At 49.1% G+C, this 13,903-nt stretch overlaps 2 protein-coding genes across 3 annotated transcripts in view; both read left to right on the top strand.

The window, feature by feature from the left end:
- Positions 1-4,872: 4,872 nt before the first annotated feature.
- The window catches only part of LOC142673593 (gastrula zinc finger protein XlCGF66.1-like), an 88,029-nt gene continuing 78,998 nt past the window's right edge, over positions 4,873-13,903 (top strand). Inside the window, exons 1-5 of one of the 2 annotated variants that reach the window (XM_075847189.1) lie at positions 4,873-5,019; positions 6,746-6,909; positions 7,375-7,542; positions 7,627-7,750; positions 12,743-13,289. In XM_075847189.1, coding sequence (XP_075703304.1) covers positions 6,832-6,909; positions 7,375-7,542; positions 7,627-7,750; positions 12,743-12,927 — 555 coding nt within the window. In that variant the 5' untranslated portion in view covers positions 4,873-5,019; positions 6,746-6,831 and the 3' untranslated portion in view covers positions 12,928-13,289. Of the gene's footprint in view, positions 5,020-6,745; positions 6,910-7,374; positions 7,543-7,626; positions 7,751-12,742; positions 13,290-13,903 lie in introns of those variants that run through there. The other variant, XM_075847190.1, reaches the window with a different exon arrangement.
- The window catches only part of LOC142669294 (uncharacterized), a 28,053-nt gene continuing 27,781 nt past the window's right edge, over positions 13,632-13,903 (top strand). Inside the window, exon 1 of the mRNA XM_075847105.1 lies at positions 13,632-13,743. Within this exon, the coding sequence (XP_075703220.1) occupies positions 13,659-13,743 (85 nt within the window). The 5' untranslated portion in view covers positions 13,632-13,658. The remainder of the gene's footprint in view (positions 13,744-13,903) is intronic.

The raw sequence follows: 13,903 nt of genomic DNA, 5'->3' as shown, positions 1-13,903 counted from the left end.
TATTTCCGGAGATTGCGCGGTGTGGGGGGGGTTTATATTTCCGGTGATTGCGCGGTGTGAGGGGTTTATATTTCCGGTGATTGCTCGGTGTGAGGGGTTTATATTTCCGGTGATTGCGTGGTGTGAGGGGTTTTATATTTCCGGTGATTGTGCGGTGTGAGGGGTTTATATTTCCGGTGATTGCGCGGTGTGAGGGGTTTTATATTTCCGGTGATTGCGCGGTGCGGAGGGTTTTATATTTCCGGTGATTGCGCGGTGTGAGGGGTTTTATATTTCCGGAGGTTGCGCGGTGTGAGGGGTTTTATATTCCCGGTGATTGCGCGGTGTGAGGGGTTTTATATTTCCGGTGATTGCGCGGTGTGGGGGGGTTTATATTTCCGGTGATTGCGCGGTGTGAGGGGTTTTATATTTCCGGTGATTGCGCGGTGTGAGGGGTTTTATATTTCCGGTGATTGCGCGGTGTGAGGGGGTTTATATTTCCGGTGATTGCGCGGTTTTATATTCCCGGTGATTGCGCGGTGTGAGGGGTTTTATATTTCCGGTGATTGCGCGGTGTGAGGGGTTTATATTTCCGGTGATTACGCGGTGTGAGGGGTTTATATTTCCGGTGATTGCGCGGTGTGGGGGGTTTTATATTTCCAGTGATTGCGCGGTGTGAGGGGTTTTATATTTCCGGTGATTGCGCGGTGTGAGGGGTTTTATATTTCCGGTGATTGCGCGGTGTGGGGGGTTTTATATTTCCGGTGATTGCGCGGTGTGAGGGGTTTATATTTCCAGTGATTGCGCGGTGTAAGGGGTTTATATTTCCGGTGATTGCGCGGTGTGAGGGGGTTTATATCTCCAGTGATTGCGCGGTGTGATGGGTTTTATATTTCCGGTGATTGCGCGGTGTGAGGGGGTTTATATTTCCGGTGATTGCGCGGTGTGAGGGGGTTTATATTTCCGGTGATTGCGCGGTGTGGGAGGTTTTATATTTCCGGTGATTGCGCGGTGTGAGGGGTTTATATTTCCGGTGATTGCGCGGTGTGAGGGGTTTATATTTCCAGTGATTGCGCGGTGTGAGGGGTTTATATTTCCGGTGATTGCGCGGTGTGAGGGGTTTATATCTCCGGTGATTGCGCGGTGTGAGGGGTTTATATTTCCAGTGATTGCGCGGTGTGAGGGGTTTATATTTCCGGTCATTGTGCGGTGTGAGGGGTTTATATTTCCGGTGATTGCGCGGTGTGAGGGGTTTATATTTCCGGTGATTGCGCGGTGTGAGGGGTTTATATTTCCGGTGATTGCGCGGTGTGAGGGGTTTATATTTCCGGTGATTGCGCGGAGTGGGGGGTTTATATCTCCGGTGATTGCGCGGTGTGAGGGGGTTTATATTTCCGGTGATTGCGCGGTGTAAGGGGTTTTATATTTCCGGTGATTGCGCGGTGTGAGGGGTTTATATTTCCGGTGATTGTGCGGTGTGAGGGGTTTATATTTCCGGTGATTGCGCGGTGTGGGGGGGTTTATATTTCCGGTGATTGCGCGGTGTGAGGGGTTTATATTTCCGGTGATTGCGCGGTGTGAGGGGTTTATATTTCCGGTGATTGCGCGGTGTGAGGGGTTTATATTTCCGGTGATTGCGCGGTGTGAGGGGTTTATATTTCTGGTGATTGCGCGGTGTGAGGGGTTTATATTTCCGGTGATTGCGCGGTGTGAGGGGTTTTATATTTCCGGTGATTGCGCGGTGTGGGGGGGGGGTTTATATTTCCGGTGATTGCGCGGTGTGAGGGGGTTTATATTTCCGGTGATTGCGCGGTGTGAGGGGTTTTATATTTCCGGTGATTGCGCGGTGTGAGGGGTTTATATTTCCGGTGATTGCGCGGTGTGAGGGGTTTATATTTCCGGTGATTGCGCGGTGTGAGGGGTTTATATTTCGGGGATTGCGCGGTGTGAGGGGTGTTATATTTCCGGTGATTGCGCGGTGTGAGGGGTTTATATTTCCGGTGATTGCGCGGAGTGGGGGGTTTATATCTCCGGTGATTGCGCGGTGTGAGGGGGTTTATATTTCCGGTGATTGCGCGGTGTGAGGGGTTTATATTTCCGGTGATTGCGCGGTGTGAGGGGTTTATATTTCCGGTGATTGCGCGGTGTGAGGGGGTTTATATTTCCGGTGATTGCGCGGTGTGAGGGGTTTTATATTTCCGGTGAGTGCGCGGTGTGAGGGGTTTATATTTCCGGTGATTGCGCGGTGTGAGGGGTTTATATTTCCGGTGATTGCGGGGTATGAGGGGGTTTATATTTCCGGTGATTGCGCGGTGTGAGGGGTTTATATTTCCGGTGATTGCGCGGTGTGGGGGGTTTATATTTCCGGTGATTGCGCGGTGTGTGGGGTTTATATTTACGGTGATTGCGCGGTGTGAGGGGTTTATATTTCCGGTGATTGCGCGGTGTGAGGGGTTTTATATTTCCGGTGATTGCGCGGTGTGAGGTGTTTTATATTTCTGGTGATTGCGCGGTGTGAGGGGTTTATATTTCCGGTGATTGCGCGGTGTGAGGGGTTTATATTTCCGGTGATTGCGCGGTGTGAAGGGTTTTATATTTCCGGTGATTGCGCGGTGTGAGGGGTTTTATATTTCCGGTGATTGCGCGGTGTGAGGGGTTTATATTTCCGGTGATTGCGCGATGTGAGGGGGTTTATATTGCCGGTGATTGCGTGGTGTGAGGTGTTTATATTTCTGGTGATTGCGCGGTGTGGGGGGTTTATATTTCCGGTGATTGCGCGGTGTGAGGGGTTTTATATTTCCGGTGATTGCGCGGTGTGAGGGGTTTATATTTCCGGTGATTGCGCGGTGTGAGGTGTTTATATTTCTGGTGATTGCGCGGTGTGAGGGGGTTTATATTTCTGATGATTGCGCGGTGTGAGGGGTTTATATTTCTGGTGATTGCGCGGTGTGGGGTTTATATTTCCGGTCATTGCGCGGTGTGAGGGGTTTTATATTTCTGGTGATTGCGCGGTGTGAGGGGTTTATATTTCTGGTGATTGCGCGGTGTGGGGTTTATATTTCCGGTCATTGCGCGGTGTGAGGGGTTTATATTTCCGGTGATTGCGCGGTGTGAGGGGTTTATATTTCCGGTGATTGCGCGGTGTGAGGTGTTTATATTTCTGGTGATTGCGCGGTGTGAGGGGGTTTATATTTCCGGTGATTGCGCGGTGTGAGGTGTTTATATTTCTGGTGATTGCGCGGTGTGAGGGGTTTTATATTTCTGGTGATTGCGCGGTGTGAGGGGTTTTATATTTCCGGTGATTGCGCGGTGTGAGGGGGTTTATATTTCCGGTCATTGCGCGGTGTGAGGGGTTTTATATTTCTGGTGATTGCGCGGTGTGAGGGGTTTTATATTTCCGGTGATTGCGCGGTGTGAGGGGTTTATATTTCCGGTGATTGCGCGGTGTGAGGAGTTTTATATTTCCGGTGATTGCGCGGTGTGGGGGGTTTATATTTCCGGTGATTGCGCGGTGTGAGGGGTTTTATATTTCCGGTGATTGCGCGGTGTGAGGGGTTTATATTTCCGGTGATTGCGAGGTGTGGGGGGTTTATATTTCCGGTGATTGCGCGGTGTGGGGGGGTTTTATATTTCCGGTGATTGTGCGGTGTGAGGGGTTTATATTTCCGGTGATTGCGCGGTGTGTGGGGTTTATATTTCCGGTGATTGCGCGGTGTGAGGGGGTTTTATATTTCCGGTGATTGCGCGGTGTGAGGGGTTTTATATTTCTGGTGATTGCGCGGTGTGAGGGGGTTTATATTTCTGGTGATTGCGCGGTGTGAGGGGTTTTATATTTCCGGTGATTGCACGGTGTGAGGGGTTTATATTTCCGGTGATTGCGCGGTGTGAGGGGTTTATATTTCCGGTGATTGCGCGGTGTGAGGGGTTTATATTTCTGGTGATTGCGCGGTGTGGGGGGTTTATATTTCCGGTGATTGCGCGGTGTGAGGGGGTTTGTGGGGTGAGATGTAGATTTTGTTGTTGACATTTTGGGATCTTTTTATTCAGCGGCGTTCACATGTAAATTATTTCTGCCGGTTAGAACTTGATATTTTAATAATTTGGACAATAACGGATGCGGCGATTACGTTACTTATTTTTAATGTTTTGTTTTTTTTTTCAAAAAAATGATGTCATGTATTACAATATATACCAATGGTAACCGGTCAACATCGCGCAGTTTCTTCGGAGGACAGAGGAAGCCGCGATCTCTAACTGATCAGATGCCGCGGTCGCTATTAATCATGGTATCTGAGGGGTTAAGCGGCCAGGATTGCGCTGTCTCTGATCTTGGCGGTTGCAGGCGGCTGCCAGTAGTCGTGTACGGTGCAGGCTCCGCTCCTTCTAGTGTGACGGCGCACGTACAACATAATACTATAGATCTGATGTCACCAAGGGGTTAAACCCTCCTGTATTTCATATTTACAGCGCTTAAAATAAATAATAATAATCACCAACACTGTGCCGGACAAAAACGCACCAAAACCGGACAGAAATGACCTCATGTAACCTTACCTTACTACTGCATCATGGGAAATCTCCTGGCTGATAACAGAGAGAACACTAAACAACAGCGGTGACCCGAAGTCATGTACACCCGCCCAGCGCTGCTCTCTACCTCATACACGGAAAGGACCTGTGATGACGTCACCAACCGGAGGGAACAGAACTCCGCCCCTCATGTCACGTGATCATCATCACTTTACACATCATAACGTTCCGCCCCCTCATGGCACGTGATAAACGTCACAGGTCCTTCATCCACCATCTTTCTCCACTGATAAGCTCCACCCCTCCCGCCCCAGTCACGTGGTAGTGACGTCATCACAGGTCCTTTAGCTATTTCCGTGTATGAGGTGGAGAGCAGCGCTGGTCGGGTGTTCTCTCTGTTATCAGTCACCCCTTTATGAGTGTGTATACAGAGAGCTGTCAATCATTGACTGACCCCGCCCACTGGATTCCTAGCCGGGATTTAACCCCTCCAGTGCCGGCCTCTTTGGGGTAAGTTGTTATTTCTGGTCTTTGTAGTGGTCGGGTGGTTTGTGGGACGAGTCGTGTTTTGTAATGACATAATATTCGGGACATACAACTTATTCACTGACTTTTATACATTTCTTGTTAATGTCGTTCACCGTGCGGTTTAAGGGAATGTTCACACGTAGCGAATACGACCCACAACACGCAAGGAAATCACCCCGAATATTCACCCCAAATGGTGGACGTATAATCCTGCCGAATATCTACTACAGAAATACAACCATGCCGATCCTCACCTCTCCGAGCGTTACCATAGCAACACGTCCCTGCTCTTCCGGCTGTGTCCAGGTGACCCCTATAATGACATGTGACCTCTCTAGCCTGTGATTGGCTGCAGCTGTGAACACGCGGTGGAGCCGCAGAGGATTCTGGGAACAATGCGATATCCTGCGTGTCTATAATCCGCACCGCAGGTTAACCCCTTCACCACCAGGACAGTTTAGTTTTCCTCCGTCTTCTCAGATCTATAACGTTCTGGTTTCTCTGTCAGTCTCGCGGTGCGAGGATTAGATTCTGCGGGACGAGTTGTAGATTTTCAGGGCGTCATATAAAGTATCACATAATCTCACTGCAACTGCTAAACCTCTATGTGGGGGAATGGGATTCCTCCAATGTATTTTCGGTTTAGTTGGATCATCACGAAGACGACGATGACAAATTTCTCTGGTTTTTCATGATGTGCGACATTTACAAAGAAAAACGAATTGTTAAAAAACCGTCTTTTGTGTGGTCGTTCTCAGAGGCAGAAGTTTTTCTTTTTCCGTGGATGGGGCGGAGTGAGGGATTGTTGGGTTTTGTGGGGCGAGCTGTGGATTTTCATCACTTTATAAATATATATATATATAGCGAGGGTGACCAGAAAACGGCGATTTATAGTTCTGTACGACGCTAGGAGTCCCTGCCTCTCCGTGGAACTACTGAAAACCTGATTACAGTACGGGACAGTTGTCCCACAGCGAGGCAGGGACTCCTAGCGTCGTACATAACTATGATTCTAGGAGTCCGGCTCCCTGCAGTGTGTTCAGTCCGGGACTTGCGGCCGAAATACGTTCCGTCCATTACGGACCGCACATGCTGGTGTGAATCCAGCCTTAGGTGACACGAGATCACACTGCATGTTCCCTTTATATATAAAGTCACCTCAGCTGCTGCAGAACCTCACAGTTCATATCAAACACTGACTGCATAGTGTGCACCACGTCTTGTGAGATGTCAGCAATGTCTCCCCAGTATCCGCCATGTGTCAGGTTGTCAGGAGTCAGGTCTTCATTGTCTGGGGGGGGAAATGTCTTCATTTTACTCTTCTCACCTGAGAGATATGCCATAAATGTCTGATATATGGGGGTCCCACCTCTATGTGGAGAACGGGGGTCCCCCGACCTGCCTGGTGAGGTGACTACTACATCCAGGTGGAGAATGAATGGAGAGGTGACCACACATGTGCACGACTCTCTCCATTCACTTGTATAGGAGGTCCAGAAACAGCCGAGCACGGCCAGAGATGGAGCCGCATCTATCAGACATTTCTGGCGTATCCTGGGGAGAAATGTCCGTGTTGGGAATACCCCTTTATTCCATGTGGTGACGGCTCTGAGAAGATGTTTCTCTCAATGATGAATAAGTGAGGTTCTGTATGTCACACATGATGTTGTCCCCTGTATGATTTCCATCTTCTCCTTTCTTCATAAAGACGTCTGCAGTACTAGATCCTCCAGATCCTCCAGTTTTCTCATCTTCTCCTCCACAACGTTCCTTCTCCTGAATGACCCACCAAGAATGGACAAGGACAGGAATGAGATGAGCAGAAGAATATTAGACTTCACCTTGGAGATCATCTACCTGTTGAGCGGAGAGGTAAACTTTTCTACATTATAGAACAAGTCCCACATAGGGAAGGGACAATACATAATAGGAAGAATCCAGTGTCCTGTATAACAGCGTCCAGACCTTCCAAGTGACGTCAAGAAGCTGCAGATCAGCCACCAATATGGTCAGTTATGTGTCATGTCACCAATGCAGCAATAGTAATGTTGTAGAGCAATGAGTGACCAGGAACCAGGAGGATCAGGATGACCTCTATATAGAAACATAGAAGATGACGGCAGGAGGAGAGCACATGGTCCATCTAGTCCCCCCAATATTATTTCCTTTTTAGTTTTGGCCTCGTTCTATTTTCTCAATGTCTTTTTGTAGGTGAGGTCTCCAGTATTACAGATGTGGGGGTCACTAGAGCTCTATGCAGCGGGGTCACAATCTCCCTCTTTCTACTGAGGGGGGAATACTGTGTTCAGTTCTCTAAGTGTCTCTCTCCATACACAGGAGTACACAATAGTGAAGAAGACATCGGGTGACTGTACGACTCCCATCATCCATGAGTCAGGAGGATGGAGCAGTAGTCCCATCACAGAGCCTCCCCCTCACTCCCGGATACATGAGAAGAAGATCTTAGAACTGATCTACAAGATGACGGAGCTGCTGACTGGAGAGGTGACACTGCTGGGAATGCTGGGAAATTCTACAGTAACAGCACTGGAGGTGTCTGGGTGATGACTGTATCATTGTGTGTGTCAGGTTCCTATAAGGTGTCAGGATGTCACTGTCTATCTCTCCATGGAGGAGTGGGAGTATCTAGAAGGACACAAGGATCTGTACGAGGAGGTCATGATGGAGGACTACCGGCCGCGCACATCACAAGGTGAGAAGAGACAGATATATATTGGCATTACTGTGGGCACAGGCTGGACTGGCACAATGTTGAAGTCTTAATACCGTCATGTGCAGCACATATACACGTGTGTACAGTGACATGTAATGTAGGAGCTCCACAATTTTGGCTCTTTTCACGTTCGATCCCTACGTTTCCTTTATATGTCCAATAAATCCAGAGCGCTCCATTCACCAGACAGATTATGTCTTTTGGTACAAATGAAGCCAAGAGCAGTACACTGTACGAGCGCAGTAAAGCGAGGTGTACGGTCCTCTCCTTCATGTGTGTAATGCGCATGTGCTCCTCCCCGCTGGACTCCTCCCCGCTGGACTCCTCTCAGTAACTTGTAAGTTCTTTTGCTGAAACGGAGGGTTTTGACGTGGGCAGGTTTGGAACACTAAACTCCATCTATATAACGACATGCTCGGGGTTCAGTGGCTCCAAACCTACTGACAGGTTCCATTTTAAATACTGCCAGGACTTCTAGAGAAAGCCTGTGAGTCCTGCTTGCCCCGCCCACACACAATGATTGACAGCTTTTCCTTTGTAATCCTGCTCATGAACTCTGAGAGTGACGCGTTCCTGATGGGGCCGATGCCTGAGCTCCAAACACACGTTCCTTACTTTACCTCCTGTCCATGCAGAACATGTAGGGAGCAATGCTGGAAGGGGTTAATATCAGTCCCACACAGACATTCAGATCATCTGCTGTAAATCTGTGACGTGGGGCCATTACTTTACACATTTGTGGGGAGGGAAAATCATATTCTGTGACATGCCGCTCATTTGTTGGGTGGGGGATGGGCAGTCGTACCAGGTGTATGTTCCTGCCAGTCATCAATCTCCGCCAGTGTGCTAAGCTGGTCATACACATTAGATGTATGTCGGCCGGACCTGCTGATTTTCTAATGTATTTGTCGACTTCTCAACTCTCCGATGGCGTCAGATGTCCGGAGAGAGAAGGATCGGGCTGGGGAATTTCAAAATGCCGGATCCTTTTCTTAGTAGATAAGTCGCTATCAGAAGAGTCTGGCAGCGACTTTCCCTCTATTGAAAACACATACACACCCGACCGAGCGTACATGTATAAGGAGGAGCGGAGGAACGATGGTTCACATGACATCTTGAGTGTATGGCCGGCTTTAGACTAGTAGTTCACAAAACTAAGAACCTCTGCAGGTCTCAAATAATGACTGCAAATCACTTTAGCAGGGGTGTAACTATGAAACCCTAGGCCCCATAGCAAACTTTTGACTGGGCCCCCTCCCCTGGGTGCCACACACAGCCCGCCCTTGAAGATATTGCCCCCATGTAAAGGGTGCTATACAGCCTCTCCACACAGCGGAAAATGCATTTTTATTTTTAGCCACGCCCATTTCCCGCCCATACGCACCGGGTTCAGCCCACATAGTATCGTGCTCCCATAGTGCCCCCCACACAGTATAATGCCCCCATAGCTGCCACCATACAGTATACTGACCCACAGATGCCCCCATACAGTATAATGCCCACACAGATGCAACCATGCAGTACAATGCCCAAACAAATTCCCCCATACAGCATAATGCCCCATAGCTGCCCAGTGCAGCATAATACCACCATAGCTGCCCCATACAGTATAATGCCCCTCATAGCTGCCCTCACAAGGTACAATGCCCCCATAGCTGCCCTCACAAGGTATAGTGCCCCCATAGCTGCCCTCACAAGGTACAATGCCCCCATAGCTGCCCTCACAAGGTACAATGCCCCCATAGCTGCCCTCACAAGGTACAATGCCCCCATATCTGCCCTCACAAGGTATAATGCCCCCATAGCTGCGCTCACAAGGTATAATGCCCCCATAGCAGCCCCACACAGTTTAATGCTCCCCATAGCTGCCTTATACAGTATAATGCCCCCCATAACTGTCCCCACAGTACAATGCCACCCATAGCTGCCTCCACCGTATAATTCCCCACACAGTATAATGCCCCCTCATAGCTGCCCCACACAGTATAATGCCCCCAATGTATAGTGCCCCCCCATAGCTGCCCCCACAGTATAGTGCCCCCCATAGCTGCCCCCACAGTATAATACCCCCATAGCTGCCCCCACAGTATAATGCCCCCATAGCTGCCCCCACAGTATAATGCCCCCATAGCTGCCCCCACAGTATAATGCCCCCATAGCTGTCCCCACAGTATAATGCCCCCCATAGCTGCCCCCACAATATAATGCCCCCCATAACTACCCACCCACAGTATAAACCCCTCATTGCTGCCCCCACAATATAATGCCCCCCATAGGTGCTCCCACTATATAAAGCCCCCCATAGCTGCTCCCACAATGTAATGCCCCCATAGCTGCCCCCACAGTATAATGCCCCCCATAGCTGCCCCCACAGTATAATGCCCCTCATAGCTGACCCCACAGTATAATGCCCCCATAGCTGTCCCCACAGTATAATGCCCCCCATAGCTGCCCCCACAGTATAATGCCCCTCATTGCTGCCCCCACAATATAATGCCCCCCATAGCTGCTCCCACAATATAATGCCCCCATAGCTGCCCCACACAGTATAATGCCCCCATAGCTGCCCCCACAGTATAATGCCCCCCCATATAGTAAAATGCTCCTATAGCAGCGACCATGTCAGTCCCCCTTTCCTACCCAGTATAATGCCCCGTAGTGCCTAATAGAATAATAATAAGATAATTACTTACCTATTCCGGTTCCCATGACGGGTGGCGGATCCTTCTCCTCCGGTCTGTGCTGTGAGTGACTCAGAGACTGACATTATACAGAAAAACTATTATACTGCAGGAGTTTGCCAATAATCGTCTTTCTAAATGACTTGTATTACTATTTTTGCTTCTAACTACAGCACAGACTGCCCATAGTCCGCGCTGCCGGCTGTTCATAACTCTGCATTAGAGGTCACTAGGGATGCACGATGCATCGAAACTTCTATACGGTTTCGATACTGTGCATCCCCAAACGGTTCGATACCGTTATTTCATGTATTTCGTTACTTGGCTCTGCGGCCGCACAGCTCAGTATAGTAACACATGAATGTATGAGAGCGGGGCTGCGGCTGTGTGATACAGTCATTGCCGCGCTCCTGAGTCCTGATAACACGTGCGCGGGGTCAGGATGATGTGATGCGGCCGCACAGCTCAGTATAGTAACACATGAATGTGTGAGAGCGGGGCTGCGGCTGTGTGATACAGTCATTGCCGCGCTCCTGAGTCCTGATAACACGTGCGCGGGGTCAGGATGATGCGATGCAGCCAGTGCTGCAATAATGAGCGGCGGCACTGGAGACAGAACATGGCGGGCGCGCTGCAAAACACCCCCATGTTCCGTCTTCCGTGCCTGAACCCCCGCTCATTACTGCAGCGCCGGCCACATCTCCTCATGCTGACCGCGCACGCACTTCCTGTCAGGAGCGGGGCAATGGCTGTATTACACAGCCGCAGCACCGCTCTCATACATTTATCCGTTTGGGGAATAAGAGTATCGAAACTGTATAGAAGTTTCGGTGCATCCCTAGAACCCGGCCTTATTTTTTTTCTACTTTAGGGAAAAAGAGGTTTTTGTTTTTTTTTTGAACATTTAATATTTTTTTATTTATTTACTACTGAAAACTTTAATTATTTTTTACACATTTTATTAGTCCCCTGTGGAACGTGATCCAGTGATCATCAGACACTATACAATACACTGCAATACTAATGTCACTTAGTGGGAGACTGGACCTGGGCCGCACATCCGCTGTATCCTGTGATCTGAGCCGCTGGGCATCATTTATAAACATGAACATGAGGTTTTCTGTTCACATTCTGATCACTGTATGAGCCACTTGCCACTTCACGACAACCTCTTTAATGTGGGTCCCGACTCTATCCTTTTCAGCACCGCATGGCGGCCACTGCCACCGCAGCATCGCACCTGCAGAGGAAGCAACCCAGAGGCCCAAAAGCACCCATGTTATCAGGCCATGCCAAGCGTCTTTAGCTCTGGGCCACGTCCCCCCACTACAGCAACAGATACCACCCCACAGCACCATATCATGTGCACAATGCTGATGTGTTGCAGTATTTTGTCATTTTTACAGGCTTCTATTAAGCCTTGCCATATACAGAGAGTAGGCAGATCTGGGGGCCTTCATTAGACCCGTGGGCTGCTATGACAACCATCCATACCCCGAGATGGTGTCGGAAGGGGCCGATGAGCTGTCAGGGAGGACCACCCTGTCTGTCTTACAGCTTAGAATCTGCAGTCGCTATTGACCACGGCATCTAATTACTTAAATGGCCGTGATCGCAGGTCTCCAGCCTTTGCAGCAGGTGTCAGGTCTTCGCTATGTCGTGTGAACGACTCCTGGTAAATTTCCTGTGCAGGAAGGGGTTAAATGAGTAAAATACAAGTTTATACTGAATCTTATCCCACAAAATAATGTATCACTCTGCTCCGCTCCACCTGCGCTATAACATAAGGGATCATAAGTGTGCACCATGTTTTGTGAGATGTCAGCAATGTCTCCCCAGTATCCACCATGTGTCAGGAGTCAGGTCTTCATTGTCTTGGGGGGAAATGTCTTCATTTTACTCTTCTCACCTGAGAGATATGCCATAAATGTCTGATATATGGGGGTCCCACCTCTATGTGGAGAGCGGGGGTCCCCCGACCTGCCTGGTGAGGTGATGACTACATCCAGGTGGAGAATGAATGGAGAGGTGACCACACATGTGCACGACTCTCTCCATTCACTTGTATAGGAGGTCCAGAAACAGCCGAGCACGGCCAGAGGTGGAGCCGCATCTATCAGACATTTCTGGCATAACCTGGGGAGAAATGTCCGTGTTGGGAATACCCCTTTATTCCATGGGGTGACGGCTCTGAGAAGAGGTTTCTCTCAATGATCAATAAGTGAGGTTCTGTATGTCACACATGATGTTGTCCCCTGTATGATTTCCATATTCTCCTTTCTTCATAAAGACGTCTGCAGTACTAGATCCTCCAGCTTCTCCAGTTTTCTCATCTTCTCCTCCACAACGTTCCTTCTCCTGAATGACCCACCAAGGATGGACAAGGACAGGAATGAGATGAGCAGAAGAATATTAGACTTCACCTTGGAGATCATTTACCTGTTGAGCGGAGAGGTAAACTTTTCTACATTATAGAACAAGTCCCACATAGGGAAGGGACAATACATAATAGGAAGAATCCAGTGTCCTGTATAACAGCGTCCAGACCTTCCAAGTGACGTCAAGAAGCTGAAGATCAGCCACCAATATGGTCAGTTATGTGTCATGTCACCGATGCATCAATAGTAATGTTGTAGAGCAATGAGAATGACCAGGAACCAGGAGGATCAGGATGACCTCTATATAGAAACATAGAAGATGACGACAGGAGGAGAGCACATGGTCCATCTAGTCGCCCCCAATATTATTTCCTTTTTAGTTTTCTTCTTTTTTCTCAATGTCTTTTTGTAGGTGAGGTCTCCAGTATTACAGATGTGGGGTCACTAGAACTCTATACAGCGGGGTCACAATCTCCCTCTTTCTACTGAGGGGGAAATACTGTGTTCAATTCTCTAAGTGTCTCTCTCCATACACAGGAGTACACAATAGTGAAGAAGACATCGGGTGACCGTACGACTCCCATCATCCATGAGTCAGGAGGATGGAGCAGTAGTCCCATCACAGAGCCTCCCCCTCACTCCCGGATACATGAGAAGAAGATCTTAGAACTGATCTACAAGATGACGGAGCTGCTGACTGGAGAGGTGACACTGCTGGGAATGCTGGGAAATTCTACAGTAACAGCACTGGAGGTGTCTGGGTGATGACTGTATCATTGTGTGTGTCAGGTTCCTATAAGGTGTCAGGATGTCGCTGTCTATTTCTCCATGGAGGAGTGGGAGTATCTAGAAGAACACAAGGATCTGTACGAGGAGGTCATGATGGAGAACTACCGGCCACGCACATCACAAGGTAAGAAGAGACAGATATATTTGGCATTACTGTGGGCACAGGCTGGACTGGCGGTCTTGTTGAGGCCTTAATAGCGTCACATCACATATACACGTGTGTAAAATGACATGTAACCTCCAGGTCTGCCCCATATGGAAGGCCTTGCCAGAGACGGAGCCTA

This window comes from Rhinoderma darwinii, chromosome 1 (assembly GCF_050947455.1).
Source record: "Rhinoderma darwinii isolate aRhiDar2 chromosome 1, aRhiDar2.hap1, whole genome shotgun sequence".
NCBI classification, from domain to species: domain Eukaryota; kingdom Metazoa; phylum Chordata; class Amphibia; order Anura; family Rhinodermatidae; genus Rhinoderma; species Rhinoderma darwinii.
The sequence above is the reverse complement of the archived record's forward strand: the minus strand, read 5'-3'. Positions and strand labels throughout refer to the sequence as shown.